Here is a 24,026-nt window from a genome sequence, read left to right as displayed (position 1 = left end):
TGCTCAATGCTGATTGGTCATTGTTACAAAAATAAACAAGGAAATCGACCCGTGGGAATATTCATTACGTCTGTCGAACCCAATTTATACCTTACCTTTACCACCACATAGCACTAGAGAGCAAATTCTTTTGTTCATATTTTCTGTTACTTCCTTGTGAAAGTGGATTGCGACATTTTGCTGTTTTAGATCAATCGTTTCTATATTTATAGGAATGTCGTCTTCGCCCACGCGTTTTGAAACAGAAGTGAACGTTGCGAATATAATTTTACTTGCCAAGCGTCGTAATTTTACATGCCAAGCTGTTGATAAAAAAATTAAATCCATAAACCATTCCCTTTTAACAGATAACTAATTGAATTAATAGAAATGAAATCGCCAGTGTGTGCGTTGTTGCTATTGACATTCATATCCAGCACGATGGCCCATGGAATGATGGTTGGGGGATTCACGGAAGCAAAGGATCCTACAGATGATGTGGTTGAACTTGCCAAGCTGGTGAGTATTCTAGAATTTTCAGAATAATTCTGTTGGAAAGAAAAACTGGCGCTCCCATATTACTGTAGTATGGGAACCAGGATGGCGGACACCTGAATATAGTGTGTGTACCAGGTTAGGGTTAGGCCATAATTTTATTCCAAATTTTCTTATTTTAGTTCTATTACAGTTCGGAGATTAGCCAAGTGACTCCTGTAATATTTATAGCTGGAATTATGGCCTAACCCTAACCTGGTTCACATACTACGTTCCGGTGTCCGCCATCTTGGTTTACATACTTTGTGAGTACTGAAAAACCTGTATACCGTAACTGTATAATGGCGCATTCATATGATAGGATTTTCATATTTATCTCAAGGAGAGAAAACCTAATAGGATGACTTAATCATATAGCGAACAACGGCCTCTCGTTCAGTTGCTAGTCCATGTCCAGTTAACCAGTTCTTCGCTTCAGATGCATGAACTTGATGGTGGAAAAAGCCGCAACGAACTTTAATTTTTATTGGCTGCAAAATTGGAAATTTTCTGGGCTGTTAACATTTTGATCTGTTTTCGTTGATTCTCTCTTATCTCGGTTTATCATATATCCTTGCACATCAGCCCTGAAACGGTGAATTTCTAAAAATTTGCATATACATTTACATGCCAACCCTACAACCTTTACAGCTCTACGCTCTTTCTTGAGAACTTAACATGGTTAGAGATGCTGTAACTGTTGGAATTAAGTTAGCATAAAGTCTATTCGCTGATTATTTGTTTAGGCAATAGTTGGACGAATTGCCGTAAAGTTTCAGTTTAGCTGGCTGTAAATTTGAGCATTACTTTTTTTGTTTAGTAATTTTTTCACAATTGAGTCTCCTTCACTTTTGAGTGAGTTCCCATAACTTTGCTTAGAAATGAGTCTTCTTTACTTCTAAGTGAGCGCATAATATGTCCTTGATTTTAGCAAATTTTCTAAAAATATTCTCCATTTTCAGATGAGACCTTCTGTCGAAAAGACTTTATGTTTGAAAAAAGAATTTTGTGCGTTCGACCATTACCATGTTCTGTCGTACATGTCTCAAGTAGTTGCTGGAACGAATTATATCATTAAGGTCAGTGCTTTATACCAGTGTTTCTCAACCTATGGGTCCCGACCTAAAACCGGTTTGCCTGTTTATCTGACAAAAATATTTTTGGTCAATGTTTTTTTACAGTAAAATAAAATTCGTTTTATTAGTCCATTAATTGTATTGACCATAATATTCCATTGAAATATCCATCAGGTAGTTCCCATATGGATTGAAAGAACATTACATACTTGAGGAGAAAAAAATTTGATATTTATTATTCTCAACCCGAGTAGGTAACATAGGTGATAGATCCTTCCCTATAGTAACACCATTCATTCATTCTTTAATAATGTTGTTTTGTAACAGTTTTCCCAAAATATTCAGTTATGCAGAATTCACACTCTTGTAGCTGTTACCCTGATCCTATCGATGTCCTATGATAAATGATAGAAATGACGTGTAAAATTGTTTTAGATTCGGAATATGCGTAGCCCGTGATAAATAAAGTAATTTTTTAAATAGTTTCGGAACTTATCCCGCCAAGAAGTATTTTCAGTCGTCGGTTGGGTGCGAGCTTTCAATCGTTTAATGTCAAGTTTCAGTAATGCATAATCCACTACATCATATCTGTCTCTTTTGATTTGAGCTGCTTTAAATCTCTTGTGACCCGGTATTGGCCAGCATTTAATGCATCAAATAAGTACCTTAACTCAGTTTCAATAGCTATTGGCATTTTAGTGGCTGTGCTTCGACAACATGCCCTCTGCTTGACTCAATTGGTCCAAAACTACAAAAATGATAAGTTAAGCTTAATTTTATATTTCTGAGCCGGGCTTCATAATGTCCATTAGCCATTGTTGTTTTGATATGACCGTTACTATGAAATATTTGCCCAAGTTTTTTGGAAGCAAGACTCAAAATATGATATAACGGTGTTATAATTATATTTCAAACTTAAATATAAAAATTTAAATCGAAACTTCAAATCAAAACTGATAAAATATTGAAACAAAGTTAAAAAGAGAGAGATTTTGCCAAAGTTGTCACAGTCAAATTGTAATTTGAGAATTTACTTAAACAATTTTTACTAATATTGACTCATTGCTATTTCCTTATTTCAACCATATGTTGTAGAAAGCCATTGAGACTAACACATACATAAGAAAATGCTGAATTTGCATATATAGAAAGTCCCAGTGACTCAGAAGTCCATATGTTATTCTTCATTCATTTTAGATATTAAATTTAGATGAGCTCGATAACCATAACTGGTCTATCGTCTCCCTTCACACGGAAATGCATATTTTTTATCTTTCTTAATTATGTTTGTACGATGTTTACTTTCGACATGTGTAAAAATAGACTACCGGTACCGACTATAACAGTTGACTACTTGCTGCCAAAATATATGGAGTATTTGAATCAATTCGGCATCAATTATTTTCAAATTATAATATTTAGCAATAATTTAATATATTCATTTCGAGCAATTGAGGACAGGGCCTTCATTTATTGTTATGTTCATTTTACCTTAGACACTTATTTTGATATATTACACCATAGTAGGCTATTAGTTCATGACCAGGGGTGTCGCAAATCCGATATTTAAATCAATTATCTTCAAATGATATTATTTAGGAATATAGGAATAATACTTATTTTGAATAATTGAGGGCATTGGTTTTTATGTTATTTGGATACTGCATGACAGTAGCTTAGCTGCTCAGAACGAGGATGTCGAAAACGAATTGAATATTTAAATCAGTTCAGGATTAATTTTATTCGATACTCCAAATTTCAGGAATAATTAAAACTAGTTCAATTCAATTTTGAAAATTATAAATAATAATAAACCAATCAAATTCATAAAATATATCGAAATATTGACTTGTGCATGTTTTTTTTATCAAATATAACCCAATTTAAAATGCATACAAAGTGACTCCAGAAAAAAGGAACTCATAATTTTTGTGATAACTCGTAAGTTATTTAGCACTTTTGCTGTTTGTTGTTATACCCAGAAGTCTCAGCAAGCTGGGAGGCTTTGCACAAACGTTATGTTCTCCTTAGAATATGTTTCAAATGACCTGGTTACTGTTTTGGAGTCATCCCATCCTACATTTAAATTGGGTGAAATTTTTGATTTTATAGTAAAGGGTAATAACATTAAAATTTGCCTGATTTTATAGTAATTACATTGATAATTCTCATTTATCATACAATATGATTTATTTAACTTACAATTGTACTACGAATCAAAATTTTTCGAACATCTCATATATAAGTCTCGATATACAAACGAAAATATCTGTCAGAGACCGAAGACTTATTGATCGAAAGTTAGGGTATCCCCAAAACAACACTCTTACTCCATAGTGACACCTTGTGTCTCATCACTAATTAACTAATAACGCACTAATTATACGACATGATTCGCCCAAAATCAATAGGCTTCTGGTCTGAGATATGATGAATGCACAGGCAAAATCTGGTGCAGATTCAATCTCGCTTTCGTGAGATATCGCGTGCATCTAACAGACATACAGACAGACAAATACCTTTCAACATACTTGCCGATTAAAATCGATAAGTAACAATATGTTATTTCAAAATTTATCCATGGTGTTAAATTATCACTCAATTTTGGCCTTCTTCAAATCAGCAATATTTATTACAAATCATTCTTTCTCATTCCAGATTGACATCGGGCAGAAGGAACCCATTGCAATCAAAGTGTTCGTGCCTTTACCATACACCGAGAAACCCCCTGAATTGGTAAAAGTTGTCCAGATGGAACCAAACGAACGATTTGGTTTCGAGCTGTTTGGAAAGAAAAAACACCCAAAGCGTGTTGATTTGTATTAAATCTATTTGTCGTACTTTTGATTCACAGATGCAGTATTGTATTGTATTTTTTATGATACTTTGGCTTATTTTTTGACAAGCAGCAATTGGCTGTTATATTATCATGATCATTTTTAATTGAACTTAAAAATTTAATCATCAACCGTCAAACACGAGCTCTTTTTTATTAATGTAATCAAAACATACTTATCGATAATTTTCACGGGCTTCACCTAATTGTATGTAGGGTACCCATTTTTTTTTTTTCAAGGGGGGGTGCGGGTTGGAACCCTCCCTTTTTTTAAATGAGAAAAAAATGGTTCTCCAGAAGTATGCGCACCAAGATATCGTACAATCTGAATCCTAACGGGTACACATATACTATTTTCAGGTTGTGTGCCATCTTGGTGCGCATACTTCTGGGGGGGTCCAAAAAAATTTCCCATTTGCAATTGTACATAGAAATTTTTTCATAGCTTAAAAAACTTTTTAGAATCTAAAGACTCTTGAGATTCCACGTTTTCTGGCAACTAGTGGGGCTCACTAAATGTTACGGCCTAGCTTGGCATTCAGAAGTTTCAGATTTTTTTGTTTGAAAATCCTGGGCTTACACCCTGGCATGCATGCACAAATATATCGCCGCAAAATTAACTTACATCACGTTTCAAGGTTTCGGGGAAACCACTTTTTTAATAATTTTGTTCCACCAGCCAAACCTGAAAATGGGCGTAAGTCAAAACTTGAAATTGAAGACTAGAATAGGTAGACTTAAAGATGACCCCTTGTCATGAGATCAGAAGTCCATTTCAGTCCACTTCAGACAAAAAAGATATGGCTTTAATCAAAGAGCGAATGATAAAAATTAATTGATTGAATGATAATTAACCTTAAATGACTTTTATAAGAGGGTTTTTCACACCTCAGGGCTGTGACGCAAGTAAGGCAATTTTTTTCAAAAGAGTTTTGAACCCTTTAGAATTTCTTTGTTTCATTTTTGATTATTGTAATCAGCATCGTGAATATACAGGGTGTCCAAAATTTTTCCTTCGACTTTATAGCAATAACAATTGTAAGTTGTAAATGAATATTGAACCTCCAGGACCAGAAGTATGCGTACCAAGATGGCGCACAACCTGAACATAGTATGTGTGTACCGGTTGGGATTCAGGTTGTGCGACATCTTGGCACGCAGAATTCCGGAGCACTGAAATATTATTGTATGATAATGAGAACTACAAGCACAATAAGAACTATTGAAGAACAATGAAATTTTTATCACTATAAAATTGGGCGAAATCAATTGGACACCCTGTATATTCTTGTACTGTTGGGAAGTTCGCCAAATGGCAGTGGCTTCTTGTGCAGGATTTTGTTCGGGGGTGAAAGGTATATTTAAACCTTCAATATTCAAAATACCGTATTTGCTCGTTTTGTAGCCCGGGCCCATATTTTTTAACCAAACTCACTAATCGGGCCCTTATTCAAACCGGCCCTTATTCAAGCACGGGCCCTTGTTATCTTTAAGGTAAAATTGCGACGCCCTATTATTATTGAAATGACGCACTCTGCGACGCCTAGTTTGAGAACCACGTGTGAGTGTTATCTACTAGCGCTTAAAATTCAACAGCGTTGTGACAAAAGCGCTTCTTATTTCCTATTGTTCTCTACCACTGAAAAATCAGCTTTTACATCGGGCGGGTATTCAAGCACCGGCCCTTATATATTTTTATATTCTGTTCACATGGGCGGCTATTCAAACGGGCCCTTAATTAAGTTCGGGCGGTAAAACGAGCATATACGTTAGTCTAAATATGTTTTTATGTTTATGACACTATACATGACATTATATCATAATTGACATTTTAGTAATGTTGCAATAAATTTCCTCAACCAATTTTTGAAATGTTGGTAATCGGACTTAGCCTTTGGTTAGTCATATACATAGATTTTGACAAGATAATCAATGTACGGGGCAAATTTTTTTCAAGTGAGGCCCAAATGATAAAATGGAAGAGGTAATTAGAGATTCCAATGCCCAAGAATTTTGTTGGAAATTTTAAATATAAACGTAATGTATAATCGTTTCATATATGAATAAAAACCATTTGGCAAAAAATAATGCTGGAAAAAATAATGTAACGTTGGATGTATAGAACTTTTTTGTGTATCACTGCCATGATTGAGATTTGCTGCCTTCCACAGTTTGCTGACCACTGAAGTGCGGGGTATAAGCCAGGGATGACGAACCTTTGCTAGGAATGTGTACAAAAATTATATCTTAATCATGAAGATGAAGAATGGGTAATAGATATTCAACCAAAGTTTGCATCAGTGCAATCTTCCCCGCGAGTCTTATAATCTTTAGTAAGTATGGTACACATGCAGCATTATCATGTCTGATATTTGACTCCGTGAAATTTATGTGCGAAGCCCAGATTCGCGTGCGTGTAAACTACTGAACTGAAAAATGTTTGCATAAATTGGCCGTGACTTGGTGGTTCACCAAAAGAAGGGGTGCTCCCGAAGTATGTGCACCAAGATGGCGCATCTTGGTGCACAACCGGAACCCTAACCTGGTACATATACTATTTCAGTTTGTTCGACATCTTGGTGCACATGCTTCTTGAACTCCAAAAAAAGGATATTGAGTCACTTTTGGACCTTCAAGGATTTCCCATCCCAGGTATAGGCGATATATGAATGAGGTCAGGAAGGGAGGGAGCTTTAGCCAAGTTTAAAACAATCAAAATAGATTTTTGAGGATAATCGTGTTTATTAGTCTGCTCAAATCAATGTCCTGGACGAACAACTAAATATGAGGATGTCTGGGAATCGAACAAACCCATGGAGTTTAAAACTACACATAGAATGTAAAAAAATTCTATAAGTAAATAACATGTGTTTCATCTTTAAAGTAATAAAAATGGTACCAGAAAAAAATCATCTTTTAAAAAGTTGGGGAATATCCTACTTGGAATATTTCATCCATCCAGACGAAATGTAACCCTAACTTACATTGAGATGTGTTTTTATTGAATGTATAAACGCCAAATTTTTAAGCCCTCCTTAGAATTTTTATGAGCATTTCACTCGAATAGTATTCTGGGAGATGAACTTTTTCTCTGACACCTGAGACATCCTAAATCGGGTCGGCAAACGAATTCTTTGCGACCCTCGAACTACTTCTAATATATGAAACAAAAGATAATCCTAAATGCGTTGTATCCAAATGAATTTATGTGGTAACAAGTGCGCTGTACGTACGTACAACGTACGTTGTAATTAAAAGTCAAGTTTATTTAGATTTTTAAAATTTGAAAATGTCGGGAAACAAACGGAGGGAAGTTTGCGATGAGTACCGAACATTTCAAAGTGCTTGAAAGGAAAAATAGTTAATAGTGTATTCAATGTTAAACGTGTCATTGCAAATACAAAATTCGACCCGGGGCTGCGCCACTGCTAGGCTGCGCGACAGTGTAAAACGTGAAATGTTCACGTTTGGAAGCATATATTGCTGTGAGCAGCTCTATCTAAAAGGTATTACATTAAGAATAAATTGCGTACTTGCTTGCCATATGTATCGTTATTTGTACGACGTAGGATACTGCGGGACAACGACACAGGACACAGAAACAACCGGACACAGAAACAACATCATCCTTGACACTGTTAAGAAGTAAATAAAAAAAAATGTATTGTTTGATAAAATATATTTAAAAAAGCAACATACACGTCTCATTGTGACAGGCTTTTAACAAAGTGCGAGTGCGCCATAATTAGAATTTAAATGTGGCGATTGTTCACAGGCGGAAATGAATGCTACCGGGAAAGTGGATATTTGGTTCGCAAGTACATAAAGTTTGCCGATCACTGTTCTAAATAGTGCTTCAGCTCTGACGATACTATCATCGAATCGCCAAATAGTACGCGCCCACTTAGACACCCAATAACCATGTACAAATTTCAATTGACACTAGAGGCGATGAAGGCTTGTGCTAGGACTCTCATTGCAACGACGACTCAACAAGCATTCTCGCTCGCTTTCTATTAACTTTTTATTTCTTATTAGTTAGTCTTGAATGTTGCCAAGTTTGCAGCACGAGTACGATCTTGAAGATCTGCAAATCCCACTATTCGCACTGAATTTGTTTAATAGTGTCGTTGTGACATAATAAAATCTCATCTAGCTTATTACAACCTAATGATGTTTGAATCCTAAATTTAAACCAGCAACAACAACATAAACCTCAATGCTATAATCACCAATATAGAGGTAACTAGTTTTGTTTGCTTACTTCACGTCAAGTTGTGACTGAACGTATCAGTTGTCACATCAAGGGACTGAAACCTATGGGCAGGGGGTATATTTACTTGGCTAACACAAACAGTCCCCGATCTCGTAATTTACGAGTTCGGGGACTGTAGTCGTAATAGAACTAATATGAGAAAAATCTGAATAAAATTATGGCCTAACCCTAACCAGGTATACAACTTACGGGAGGAAGTACCATAACCGCTATTGAAAACTTTTGTAGGTTCATAGGATGGGGAGTAAAAATTAGCAGGGGCTCCCGAAGTATGCGAACCAAGATGGCGGACATCGGAATGTAATATGTGTACTAGGTTAGGGTTAGGCCATAATTTTAGATATAAATACTACGGGAGGCTCTTGGCTAGTCTTCGAACTGATAATAGGACTAAAATTGGAAAAAAATTATCGCCTAACCCTACCTGTTACCCATGTGACGTTCCGATGTCCGCCATCTTGGCTCGCATACTTCGGGAGCACTAATTAGCAGGGTCTGTTAGCAACTAAAATATGAAAGCCGACCCAATGGCTAGTTTTATATCAACATCAAACTTAGAAAAATGAAGTTTGACTTTAGTAGGTTGCAATCTCAAGTTACCTAGAAATTCAATTATTTTTACTGAGCACGCTTAAACGTATCGTTCTGTCATATAAATATGAATTATGAACAATCAATACGTAATTTAATAATCGTGTCGATAATTTGCATGTTTCCCGGTCAGAAATCATAAAACATGGCCGCACATAATTCATAGATACAGTGAGGGTTTTATCTCAGGACCATAGTTGGTCGATGGATGCTTGATGTTCTGAGCAGTCGAGAGATATCGATGTACACGAGTAAGGAAATTATTGTGATGTAACAAGGAAAGTGGGTCTAAGAAGATTTTGAAAATATAGTTTTTTGACAAAGGTTTAGACTTCAGAGACGCAGCCAGAATTTTTCAAAGGGTGGTTCCGAAATTTCTAATTGTTAAGTTATAGCGTAACAGCCATTGGGTCAGAAAACGTTGGGTTTCAAGAGTCAAGGGGTGTAATGAACGTTTCAAAGCTACGAAAATTTCTATGTACGATTCAGAAGAAGGCTTTTTCTCAAATTTAAAAAAAGGTTGGGAGATCCCCTGGTTGTTGCTATTCAAAACTGCTTGATCACGGTACCAATAGACTAATCGATCTCAAATTTTCGTAGCTAAAAGATGGAATATACGGATAGAAAGCTATTAGTTTCAAATTGTTCTGACTATTTATAATTGTTTTTTACAATTCGCAAGAGCTTCATATGACATTCGGTACAATTCTTTCAACATTCGGGTATAATATTCCTGATATTTCGTTAGTTATTTCCCAAAAGATTGATCGAATAAGGTAGGAGTGAGATGGCAATCTTTTGGCTGAAAATATTTCCTTTGGCATAATAGGTTGAGTACCAGTGGACGGATTAATTTTCTCTTACCTTTCCACAGAATTTCTCAAATAAGTGGGTGAGGTGAAGTAATCCTTTCGTGGTAAATCTTCCATCAGTTCTTTAGTTCAAGGGAGTACAAGCTTTCATACGGAAGGGCCAGATGCAAATAACTGTGTGAACCGCGTGCCGCACCTTTATTTGACATGGACTCTCAGGTCGTTGCAGGCAAAAATAATTCGACATGACATGCGTAATTGGACTCACGTATATATAGGTTCTGCAGCGCGAAGGAATTGGAATTACTTAGCACTTACTACTAAATTCAAATCTCGTTTCACGGGCCGCGCGTCATTCAAAATTCGCACTTCGCCGTGGGCCGCGCAATTATTCCTTGTGAGCCGAATTCGGCCCGCAGGTTGCACACCACTGATTTAGTCAATGGTAGGCACTGCTTTGAGAGAGCAAGGAAACTTGTATATGTAGCACTTCGGCTATCAGAGTTGCTTTTAACTCTGTTATCATTCCTTCCAATTTCAGTTGATGGATCGGGACCTCTTCAGCAAAATTGTAACATTTCTATTAGTACTCTTTCCACTTTCAGTTTATGTATCCGATCTTGCTCTGAGCAAAATTGTTTAACAAGCTACATAGCGGGCCGGTGGTTTCTTGTAGTACCTCTATCTCTGCCGATTCTACTTATAGGTAATGAATTTCTAATTCTGCTTTGAGCAAACTTGTATCAAAACCTATCAAGAGAAATTTGCTTTGAAAATTTTGAATTTATAGATACCATATATTGTTTTGACCCTCATAGATGTATTTAATAAAGTAAAAATACTTGAACAATTACTGATAAATAAACCACAAACCTAGTTAAGATAAACTGACTTCATAACAAAATTAACATTGTAAAAAAACTTTATGAACGCCTTGTGTTTATATATCATCCGTAAATATCCTATTCTAGTATATATACTGGTTTTGTTTGTGTGTTTTCAATTTTAGTGGCGGGATCGGATAAGTCGCATTCTTAGTCATAACCGTGACTTTTTATGTTTTGTTACGTCCCTTAATCTCCATTGTTCAAGTTTTGATGTTATTGTTGGGTAAGAATGCTTTCGAGTTGCCGCGGTTTCATGCCAGATTACCTTCGAATCATTTGTTAGCATTTAATAGCGTCTCGCAGTGAAGCAATTTCGATATAGGAAAAAAAAAACAGGCCCCGTGTACGGGTAGAAAATGTGTTCTAAGCAAAGTCTCACGGACTCACTGGAAAGTAAGGAAAACTCATGTCAGAGTGAAGTTATGGGCACTCACTCAGAAGTAAAGGAGACTCATCTCTGAGCAAAGTTACGGGCACTCACTCAGAAGTAAAGGAGACTCATCTCTGAGCAAAGTTCTGGGCACTCACTCAGAAGTAAAGGAGACTCATCTCTGAGTGAAGTTTATGGGCACTCACTCAGAAGTAAAGGAGACTCATCTCTGAGCAAAGTTACGGGCACTCACTCAGAAGTAAAGGAGACTCACCTCTGAGCAAAGTTATGGGCACTCACTCAGAAGTAAAACAAACTCATTTCTGAGCAAAGTCACGCTCGCTCAATTTGAAGTAATGTGGAATTGTCTTCGAGAAAAGTTACGGACACCCAGTTCCGGACCTATCTAAAATTCATTTTATTTACTACCGGCCAGGCATAACCGGAGCTTAAAACAATTCCCCACATCTATCTATGGCCCAAAGCTATCACCAAATCAGAGCCACGTGGCAATGTTCTATCATGTAGGGCCCATATTAAAAATTGTTCTTCAATTCTCAAATCATGCATGAAACAAACATGGACGTGGTTTAAGCTGTTAATCAATATCAAATCGGCCACGCCCTTGATAAATGTTAATTTGCTTCGGGTACAAAAGAAAAGTTATGCGTGGTTTAGTAAAACCTGTTTCTGTTTTAAACGTGAGGTGCGTCTTCGGCAGGTTTAGTTTACGCAAAGGGAGACAGGCCTGTGGGTTTATTAGACTATTTACTGCACTAAGCGTTCGAAATGTCAAAAATCTTGGTACTCGCGTAGTATGTGTAACAGGTTAGGGTTAGGCCATAATTTTATCCAGATTTTCCTTATTTTAGTTCTATTACGAGTTCGGGGACTGTCTGTATTAGCCAAGTGAATATACCCCCTGCCCCACCAATAAGTTTCAGTTCCTTCACACAACTTGTAAGTTTGAGAATCAAAATGAGTTACTTCTATATTGGTACGCACACTTCTATAGCGACACTTTATATACTAAGCGTTATAAATGTCAAAAATTGACGATGACACGGTCGTTTAGTTTCTGTGTTATAGGTAAGCTACGTTAATAGAATAAGTTATTATTGCGGAGGGTGACGTTGTTGATAGCGTCGGTCTAGTAGTGTAGGGTTAGGCAGGCAGTGTATTACAGAGGAAAGGAAAGTAAAAGGTGGCATATTTTTTATGTTTCTGGTTTAAACGTAAGGTGTGTAGTAGCTACGTTTGAAGGTTTAGTTTAAATATTGAAAAACAAGGGTAGTGTGCGCCATGATTCTTGGGTTTAGTAGAGTTTAGTCCATAAGTAATTTTTCGATTCTGACTTGAAGATGTGGTACGTCGCCGGGATACGTTAGTTAAATAGCAAGGATGTAGCCAGAGGAGCTGAAAGTCAGAACCCCCCTCCCCCTACCCCATCTTTTGCAGTGTAAATAAAAGCAGTTATATGTATCGTTGCACATAGCAATTTTTCGTAACTTGAAACGCTTTTTATTCCCTTGAGACTATTGAAACCCCACGTTTTCCGGTAACTGGTCAGACCCGCTAGCTTTTTACAGTCTAACTTGGTGATTAAGAATCTCAGAACCTCCTTTTTCGAAGCTCCTGGCTACGTCCCTGGTTAATAGAATGCATATATGTTGTGGGGGTGCCGCCGTCTTGGTGGTCCGGTAGGATCACTGGTTGGGGAAGATATAACATGAGGGTCAGAAATGAAATGTGAAAAAAGCATTTTTCTGTATCTACATAGCAATTTTCGTAGCTTGAAACTCGTTTCAGTCACTTAAGACTATTGTGAACCAATGTTTTCCGCTATCTGTTACGTTATCTCCCCTCTCTAACCAGTTTACCGTGTTAGTGTAATAAATGGCGAATGTTGAACGTGTATGACTCTTACTTGGATATTATGATATGGGAAGAGAGGAAAGCCGATAAGACGCCATACTCGTTTAGTTCATGATATTCTCTAAAATGATCTGCCTAGGTATATTTGTCTATAGCTTTATTCGAAGCAAAAGTAGAAAGAACTATGATTAAAATTTCCTGTTTTCATTTCCTGAATACGTCACCATCAAGCGTCACGGGTCATTAAATTTACTCAGTAAGCGTCACGGATCATTAAATTTACTGATCACGCTTGTCAACTCCAGAAATTGTATTTGCTGTTAAAAATGTAGAGCAAAGTTACCCAAATTAACGAGAAATGCCCAACAATCGTTAAAAGAACATTCTACTTGGTCTGAGACCAGATAGAGGGAGGTGGGCAAGGATCTTTAACCAGGGGCCAAAAATTTTGCACATCTACACTGGCGGGCCATGTAAGTGTGACGTAAAAACTGACATTTTATGAACAGTATTTGTGATAATATTTTTTTTAGCTAAAATGTCAAAATTTGGTTTCAGTTTGGTTGTGGCAGCAACAGGCGGGCCAGATTGAATTACAGAACGGATCGAATTTGGCCCGCGGGCCATAGTTTGCCCATATCAGAGATAGGTGGAGGCTAGTACACTTAATATTATTGTAAGAATGTGGGAGTCGGGGTTTATGAACTAAAAAATGTTGAGTCGTATTTATTTGAGGGTTACCCACTTTCACTTTAAAAAGACCACTGGCAAACTATAAGTACTTTTTGCTTAACAATTCAACTAGGGCTATTTCAGTAACTAGTTATTATTCACTAGTTCTAAAACGATAGAGCGCGCTCCATGAGGCTGTAAACAATTTTTGAGGGAGCTTGAAGCTAATTAAAAATAAAAATATTTGTTATATTTGATCTTGCCCGCCTTATATGTTTTTAAAACTTTTCATTATTTACGTTCCATCAACATATTTTCAACGTACTTTTTGAATAAAACATACTTTCGCCTTACAATCTGTTATTTGTAGCTCATTGTTAGCTAGTTATTTTTAAAGGCGGGGCGCAAGTCTTGACAGATTTTAACAAGGGGTTTGAGAACCACTTTAAAAATGGGCCACGGACTTTAACATTTGCTTGAAAATATCTAACAATTCAACTAAAGCTATTTCAGTAATTGATTGCTCAATATACGCTCTAGGTATAAAATATGAAATCTTCAACCTGCATTCTAAATAAGCAAAGGTAGGTCCCGCTAAGTATAACTTCTTGTCAATTTTTTTTAAACTTATATTGAATAATCGGACCTCCTGAAGTATGCGCACCAAAATGGCGTACAACCTGAATTCAGGTTGTGTACCACGTTGGTGTTCAGGTTATGCGAATATTCCATATCACAATGTGAGATTACTCATGCATTACTTTTATGTCTCATATTTAAACCTCATTTGAAGTTGTGGCGGCATTCCTGAATTTCCGTACTGTGTGCTTGTCTCGTAAATTGCAATTTTTTGTTTTGTTTCATGACGTAGTTATAGTGTATTTTATCTGTAGCCATCTTAATAAGTAAGCTTTGTGATGGCATGAGTCAATGACTATGAAATCCTGTTTATTTCACGTTTTTTTCATCAAGCCAGATCAGCTGCTTTCGTTTTTAGTTTAAACAATAGACCGGAAATGTCGTATCATATGTCGACTCGGTCTAAAATATAGATAGAACGTAGGGTAGTAACAGTTATGGTATTACTCTATTAGTTAGTGACAGTAGAAGCAAGAGTAGTAAGCTATATAGTGAATTGCGTAGGCACTGCAATACAGGCAAGGTTGAATTAACAGTTAAGCAAAATAAGCACGTGTTTAGGGCACCACGAAAAAGGGGTCACCACAGAAATATTCATGGACGAATTTTCAAGTGTATCTCAGTGCTTAATAGAGTAATTCGAGTTGGTCAGACGATTCAGACCTCAATATTGGGTTGGTTGAAATGAATTTCGATTATTTTCTCTTTTAAGTACCATCTTACACCTCTGTATAAATGTTTGCAGACACGAGAAAAGGGCAGCACATAAATTTTCACGGACAAATTTCCAATGGTATTTCAGTGCCTAATAAAGTAATAAGAGTTGGTCAGACGATTCAGACCTCAATGTTGGCTCGGTTAGAATCGATTATTTTCTCTTTTTTAAAGTACCATCTTACACCTCTGTGTAAATGTTTGCAGGCGTGAGAATTATTTTCGAAAAATATCATGTACAATATCATGTACATGAATCATAACTTGCATTCAATTAGTAGTGAATACAGAAACTTGTTCAGGTGATATGGATCGGATCACTAGATTTTATAAATAGGGCACCAAAGTCTTAGTGATTACGTCATCTGAAAAGCGTGATCCGGCCCGAATACAAGGCACAGCCATTATTAACTGGTGTAGGGCGCTTGAAGACGATTAAGATTTCATATTTAGTTCAATTTTAAACCCCGTCACAAATTTTTGATATGTTTGCTTTGATTCTGTTTATGCGGGATGGTAATTTGGAGAGTTGGCTTATATAAAACATCATACGTCGTCTCGTTTTAGCATGGATAAAACATACAGTGCGCCGATAGCCTTTGCAATACTATGATTAGGAACCGTAACAGTGGCCTGCCTGTCTTGGGTATGGTAGCCATGGGCGCTATTTGGAATGGGGCGCAAAATGAGGTAAAAAGTTTTAATTCTAAAATGTTTCAATAAAATAATTTAAATTCGGTTTTTTATTAAATAATAACGTAGAAGTATTTCCATTAGTAGAAAATTAGTTACGGGCAATTATCACGTGTTAGTGCAATAATCGTTATACAAAATCTGTCAATATCTTGCCTCAAATCTTGCTATAGACCAAATAGGCTTGTAGTATGGATCGATATTAATTTCAGGAAGAGGAAAACGATACAATGTTTAACTGCGATTCCCATATTTATCAGAAGAAGTCGGCAATAGGACCCAATCATAATAGCGAACCACCAGATTTTTGTTCGATTACTAGACCATGGAGATTTCCTAATACAACCGAATACCTTTTCGTTCACGGGTATTAATTTTAATGGCATTTTTTATCAAATTGTCAGGTGTTAGTTTATAATCATCAGGCGATATATATATATACTTCAGTGTGCTTAGTTGAAAGATAAAAAATGCACAGATGAGTCAATATTTTCTCGGAAAACATTAACTTCCAGTTAAATATAAAAAGACTGGGCCCATCCTATTTGTACAGGCAAGGCCTATAGTTAGAGTTTGTACTGCCAAGGGCCGACCGTGGGCCGTTAGGAAGAAAACACGGTCGTTCGCTAACGTTATTTGCTGAAGATAATTGTGTTGATCTATTCTATGACGTCATGGTTTAGCGTATGGAAAGTTGTTGAGAAACGCGTCGTGTGTTGGAGTGTAAAGTAAAGGTGCTTTGTAGGCCGGCATAGTCGGTTTATATAGGATATAATTTTTATATTTTTCCAGGAGGAGAGGAAAGTTGATAATATAACGCAATCGTAGGTTAGGCATCGTATATTTTTCCAATGGTAGATAAAAGGCGATAAAATGATGAAATCGCGCCGCAGGATGCGAATATTTTCCGTTTCGGGAATCGAATTATCAGCATGTGGAAGCAGTCCAGTGTTGGAGGTAGGAATCCCTAAACCCCGAGTCGCAGAGTGAAGTAGAGTCAAAGGTCATCCGAGTTATTAGTAAATATTGATTACAAGAAAATTTGAAAAACTCTTAATCGTTAGTTAAATAGTTTTGTTCGCTAGACAGAGGGTGGTTTTTAAACCTTTTTGGTCCCGAATTATGTTTCATTTCGGTTTGCGCTTTTGTTTCCGGGTTCAGGTCGAAAATAGTTCGCATGAAACGCTGCACCCAAAGTAGAATAATATTTCGGGAATTATAGCTGTATAGGCCAAATTAGTTTTAAGAAAACCTCTCGCTTCAAAAAGCATTTACAGGCGCGTAATGTTCCACAGTAAATCTAAATTGTCTCAGCATCTCTCTGTATTTCAGCGATTTCTTGTAACTTTGCTCAGAGATGAGTCTTCTTTACTTCTGAATGAGTGCCTGTAACTTTGCTCAGAGTTGAGTCTCCTTCACTTCTGAGTGAGTGCCTGTAACTTTGCTCAGAGTTGAGTCTCCTTCACTTCTGTGTGAGTGCCCGTAACTTTGCTCAGAGATGAGCCTTCTTTACTTCTGAGTGAGTGCCTGTAACTTTGCTCAGAGATGAGTCTTCTTTACTTCTGAGTGAGTGCCTGTAACTTTGCTCAGAGATGAGTCTTCTTTACTTCTGAGTGAGTGCCCGTAACTTTGCGCTCAGAGATGAGTCTCCTTTACTTCTGTGTGAGTGCCCGTAACTTTGCTCAAAATGAATCTTCTTCACTTCTGAGTGAGTGCCTGTAACTTTGCTTAGAGATGAATCTTCTTTACTTCTGAGTGAGCGCCTGTAACTTTCCTTAGAGATGAGTCTCCTGTACCTCTGAGTGGATATTTTTCGATAAGTGTTTGTATCTTGGCTCAGATGTGACTTTTTTTTTATTTCTCGTAACTTTATCTAGGGATGAGACTCGTCTGATTAAGTGTGCTTGTCTTCACTCTGAGACATCAGTGTATGATACTTCTATTGGAACGAACTCTCGATGCGCCAGTTTGAAGATGACGCCAACAAATATGATCTTTTACTGTTTACAGTTATAGATAAAAACAACTGACGCAACATTTTTCGAATTGGGCATTGTAAGGATTTCGGTGGAATTCCCAAAACTGTAGTTTCACCGTTTTCCGTATGTTCACGACCTTTTTAATTAAAGATCGCGTGTCCTTTCGATAAATTTCGATGAAGAGCAAACATCGCGGGTTTTCATGTTTTCCTTCCTTAATGAGTTTATTAATTTATTTTCATATTTCGCCAGACTCGGAGGAAAATTATATATTCGCGAACGTGTGGTGTGTCATGGAATTTGTACATAGAATTATGGGGACATCGAAGTGTAAATATGATATCATACCGCATGTGACGTTATAATAGTAAAACTGTGACGTCGTCAGAAAATGTGACGTCATATCACAAGTGAAAGATTTCAGAGATATCGCAGAAATTATTTGTAATCTTGTGACATCATAATACAAAAGTGACATCATATCAGAAAATTTACGTCATAATAGGAGTGGATTTCATATCACGGAATTTTCGGAAAGCTATGTCTCTATAATGGTCTCGATTGCTTGTGAGGTGACTTGTACGTGGGGTCCGAAAGTTTACATTCGAATCCCGGAGTTTTATATTATTATTCGTATATTGTTTGCCCATAATCAAATACACATGTAAATTATAATAATTGTGTTTTACTGGTGCCCAAACGAAAGACCTTCAGGGGTTCGCGTCAAATAGTTTTTCCACATTTTTTAATCGGACATTTTTATGGTAACAAATATTATAAGCTATACAGGGTGTCCATAAAGTCGCTTTACAATTTCAATTTTGTTATGAAGTCAGTTCTCAATATACAGGGTGTCCATAAAGTCGCTTTACAATTTCAATTTTGTTATGAAGTCAGTTCTCAATTTATCTTAACCAGGTTTGTTGTTTTTTAACCAGTAATTGTTCAAATATTTTTACTTCATTTAATACATCTGTGAGGGTCGAAACAATATAATATGGTATCGATGAATTAATTCACTTTGCAATTCCAGAACTTTATGGACTCCCTGTACATATAATCAAATACACACTGTTCCTCGAGTTTCGGGAATATTTCATCGCAGTTCCGCTCCACCTAGAAAATTTAAAAACCACCGAGAAAGAATATCACTACACATAAGCCAGCGACGCATACTTCATAGTTTATTGTAAAAACCGCAGGGTCAGTTCGATCGCTGTTGAAATGTAAACTAAAACTCATCGGGCGTGGTTGAATTCCATTCCTATTATGAACTCACAATCCAAATATTTCGAGGAGTCTTCAGCAAACAAATCTGTCGTTTGTAGAAGTCGCGGCTTTCGAGAAAGTATTTGTCGCGCACACAGCGGATTATGTCTAGGTAGAATAGCATTTTTTTTATTCATTGGGGGGAGTGGAAAGTTGATAAGATGGCCTGATAACATAGCATTTTTGGGGGCTCCCGAAGTATGCGAACCAAGATGGCGGACATCGGAATGTAATATGTGTACTAGGTTAGGGTTAGGCCATAATTTTAGGTATAAATACTACGGGAGGCTCTTGGCTAGTCTTCGAACTGATAATAGGACTAAAATAAGGAAAATATGAAAAACATTATCGCCTAACCCTAACCTATTACCCATGTTACGTTCCGATGTCCGCCATCTTGGTTCGCATACTTCGGGAGCATCCATTTTTGATACTTCCCGAGGAGACGAAAGTCGATAAAAAAAGCGCGTTGAAACGTTGTTGCTTTCGTAACAGTTCTTGCGGACCGGTGGCGTTTACAGAAAAGTATGGGATTTTCGTGTTTATCTCGGGGAGAGGAAAGCCGATAAGAAAGGGGGATCGAAATGTTGCAGCTGAAAATTTTTTTTTTGCGGATCGGAATTTTTCCAGTCTCGGATCAGTGTGATATAGAAACGTCATATCGGTTTAACGCTTCATAAGCATGCTACTGCGTGCAGTAATCATCTACTTCAGAGGGATTCGGTATGCGCCGCGCACCAGCAAGGCACAGACCTCCACCCCTGGCTTCTGTATATGCTATGTGTAGCACAGCACGTGACATTATGTGACATTTCGATGAATTCTTTCAGATGTAAAAAGTGTTTAACGAGCGTTCTTACTATTTGCCGAGTTGTTATTGTGGGTTTGGCAAAGTCATTCGTTTCCGAACAATGTTTGCTATGTCGTGAATTATGATCGCACAAGTGATTAAAAAGTTCTATGAGTACTATAGAATTCCTTATCTTGTGAGCTTTAAGCATAAAATGCTACATATTCAAATAATTTCAAAATTAATGATATTCGATGTTTCAAATTCCGGAATTTTAGAAATATTTGATGAAATATGACAGAATCTTGTATCAAAATTAGATTGAAGATCTCGGCTTATTGAAGTGACTATAAAATGCCATCTCTTTCATTATTTTCTGATTATTACTAACAGTATCGTCTCCCTTTACAGTTTTGCTTGATTAACTCTGAACGGTTCCGACGTGTTTATTTTTTCAACGCCTTGAGATTTAACGCTCTTGGTTTGACCGCGCGTTAAGTGTCTTGGCGTTGCAACTTGTGTTCATGTGTTTGGGAGCAAGAAGGAGTTAGAAATCGTATGAACGGCCTGCCTCATTCCTTCGTAAAAGTCTAAGTGGGTTGCCATATAGACAGCTGGTTAGGAATATGGATGGATATATGGACCCAATCGCCATTTAAATGACATTTTCTGTAGAGTAGACGATTATAGCGCTGCCATATAGACAGCAGGTTAGGAATATGGATGGCTATATGGCCCCAATCGCCATTTAAATGGTCTCCTCCATACAGGGTTATTGTGCTGCCATATAGATAGAAGGTTAGAGATAGGGATGTATATAGGATCCCAATCAAGATTTTACCGCCAGCTTCATGGACGGGTTTTACTCTGCCACGTAGACAGCAGGTAAGGGATAATTATATGGTTTCAATCACTATTTGTAAGGTCTTTTTCATTTTTCATAGATAATTTTGCGAAGCATTTTACATCTTCACCCCGCCCGGCCACATTACATAAATGGCATGAGCATGATCGTCGATGGGGCGGATACATTCAAAGTAGTATTTATAGAGTCGTAGCCAGGAATTTTCTAGGGGGCCGGGGGGGGGGGGGGGGGGGGTGAATAACTATTTGCCAAGTTAGACCGTAAAAGCTAGCAGGTCCAAAGGCTAGAAAACGTCATTAAACGGCGTTTCAAGCTACGCAAAATTCCTATGTATGATACAAAAAAAAATGCTTTTTATTTTTTAAAATGAGGGTTCCGACCCCTAATCCCTCCTTCTGGCTACGCCCCTGGGTTTTTCTATCACTAATTATGCTTTTTTACATCACGTTGCAGTGACGGCTTAACTATACCCCTGTACGGGAGGTAGCCTTGGGTCTAATTTTGTTTAAAGATTAAATGTGCCCACCATCTCAGCCTATGTGTAATGCCTTGGTTCGGCAATGGAGAACAGTGAAGATTCCGTTTCTTTAAAAAATATTGGTTTCTTACGTATCAGCGGCTGCTTATGCAAAGTCTTGTTCGGAGTGGAAACGATTGAAAAATTGCAGGGTTACTCTCACGATTCTTTGTATCCTTTGTTAGAGCTCCATATACCAAAAACTAACATTATTTACACATTTATTTCAGTAAACAAACGATTTTTCTAACTTGATGATTATCGTGTTCAGTAGACGTGAAAATATGTGTATTCCGTGTCAACTATTCAAAATACTGACAAAAGTTACGATTAGTTGGTGTTTGGTTTTATTTTGCTACTGCCGAAGTATGTGAACCAAGATGTCGGACACCGGAAGGTAGTATGTGTACCAGGTTAATTTCAGGTACAAATACTACGAGAGTCACCTGGCTAGTCCCCGAACTCGTGAGAAAACTAAAATAAGGAAAATTGGAATAAAATTATGGCCCAACCCTAACCTGGTACACACAGTCACACACTACGTTCCGGTGTCCGCCATCTTGGTTCACATACTCAGAAAGTACCTTTATTTTGAAGGCAGAAGTTACCCATGATTGAGTTTTTTGTCTTATTTTCTGACAATTATGTGAGGATTGCCGACAGAAGTTACGCTTGGTTTGGTTTCTTGTTTATTTCGTGTCAATTATGCGAATACTGACAGAAGTTATGCTTGGTAGCGTTTTGGATTATTTTGCGCATTTGCATATGATTTCTTGTCAGTTGTATAATTAATTCAAACCCGAGTTTTTTAAAATTTATGTAAGAAATACTGACAGAATTCACGCTTGGTCGGGTTTTTGAAATTATTTCGTGTGTAATATAACTAGATAAGATACTGACAGAAGCCACGCATGGTTAGGTTTTCGGGCTTGTTTGTGTAGGATTCTGGCAGAAGTCACGCATGATTGAGTTTCTGGTCTTGTTTTTAATCATTTGTATATATGATGACAGAATTCACGCATGATTGGGTTTTGACTTTCTTTAAATTATAGCGCTTAAGTAGTCAAGTCCCACGCTTTTGCAATTCAAGCGACCTGAATTATACATTTTCATGATTTCTTAAAATGTGTTCACGGGAACCATTAATTAATATCTATCAAACACACATCAGTCTTCAAATTGATTAGATTGCCTTCGGCAACCAGGTGAAATATTAAATCAATTAAATTATCACAAGCCATACGACATCTCAACTTTTAATGTTCCATAACGATTAATTAATGGCGGGCACGGATTAAAAAATCAGAAAATTAACTTACTTTTTACCGTTATTGGTATTTTAGTTACATTATTTAGACTTGCTTGTTCTCATTGTACATTTGATGTAATGTAAAGTTTGTCAATGGCCAAGCTTGCATCAAGTGTGATATACCTATATTTGATTTGCTTTGTAGCTCCGAACACATAAAAATATAAGTTACTTTTACTATTTTTTAGACAGTATAGTCCTTAGCGATTGATCTATATTATCTTAATATATAGGCTTATAGGCAGGCTTACGTGACGAAATTATAGGAAAGTTGAGGAATTGAGTTAAGGCAGATTACAGCATGTGTTCGTGTGTGAGTATGTTCATGAAACTTTGCTCAAAGCAAGGTCCCAGCCCACAGCTAGAAGTACAAACAGTACGAATAGAGGAGTTGTATGAGTTATGGTGACCGTACATTTGAACCCGTGTGTATATCCGCGGGTTCAATCTATATGCGGGTGCTAAAACCCTTGGGTTAGGGCTAGTATGGTTCAAATATTGGTAAAACAAAAAAAATTCTATAGGTGCAATGTATGCAGGTGCAATGTTCGTTGGTTTAAATGTACGTGGGTTCAAATGTAATGGAACCATGAGTTATATATTGTTTTACGAAAGTTTGAAAGCAAAGTTTCTGAAAGAAAGTTCCAAAGTCTTGAAGTGGAAAAGATCTACTTCGAATTACTCTCGTAATCACGAACCTTTGTAGGTAGGCTTTTCCTTGCCGCTGCCTCAGAATTACTCCATGGTCCCCAACCGGTTTGAGAACTCTTGCCCCGAACGCTCCACTTTTTACCTAAATACCTCTACCTAAATATTCACTGTCAATATTAGTGACTTGTTACGCAAGATCTTTGGAGCATAATTTGCAAATAGGGGTAGTATAGACAAAAACATCATCAAATTAAAGTAGTCATCAAAAATGGGCCCCATCGAAGTCTTTCGATCGTAGTATCCAGAGACCCGCCTCAATTCCCCTAGGCTAAATCAAAGGTCTCAAAGTAGTCCATAGGGAGCCACAGGTCTTAGTGAACTATTTTTTACTTACTAGAATACATGACTTGGATAATTTTGCAACTCTTAAAATAAGCATTAACGGCATTAATAAAATTTGACAACGGTAGCGTCGAAATGTGGCAACATGGCGGTAATTCGAACATGACATTATCTATAAGTTCCAATACATAATTTTTATTTTAAAATCTATTGTGATGCTCCGTAAATAATAGTCAACCTTTTCACGGGCTCCATAACACCAAATGTTTGAGAACCTTGCCATAGGTGTGATCGAGGTCTCTCCTTGATAAATTCCGCAATAAACAGCCTTATTTTTGTCACACAGTTTT

The 24,026-nt window shown here is 37.1% G+C and overlaps 1 protein-coding gene across 1 annotated transcript; it reads left to right on the top strand.

Moving 5' to 3' along the window:
- Positions 1-336: 336 nt before the first annotated feature.
- LOC120330247 (cystatin-A1-like) lies at positions 337-6,288 on the top strand. Its single transcript, XM_039397125.2, has 3 exons — positions 337-498; positions 1,476-1,592; positions 4,248-6,288. Exons 1-3 carry the CDS (start codon positions 370-372, stop codon positions 4,413-4,415), a joined length of 414 nt encoding a protein of 137 aa, XP_039253059.2. The 5' UTR covers positions 337-369; the 3' UTR covers positions 4,416-6,288.
- Positions 6,289-24,026: the final 17,738 nt, after the last annotated feature.

This window comes from Styela clava, chromosome 12 (assembly GCF_964204865.1).
Source record: "Styela clava chromosome 12, kaStyClav1.hap1.2, whole genome shotgun sequence".
Taxonomy (NCBI): Eukaryota; Metazoa; Chordata; class Ascidiacea; order Stolidobranchia; family Styelidae; genus Styela; species Styela clava.
The sequence above is the reverse complement of the archived record's forward strand: the minus strand, read 5'-3'. Positions and strand labels throughout refer to the sequence as shown.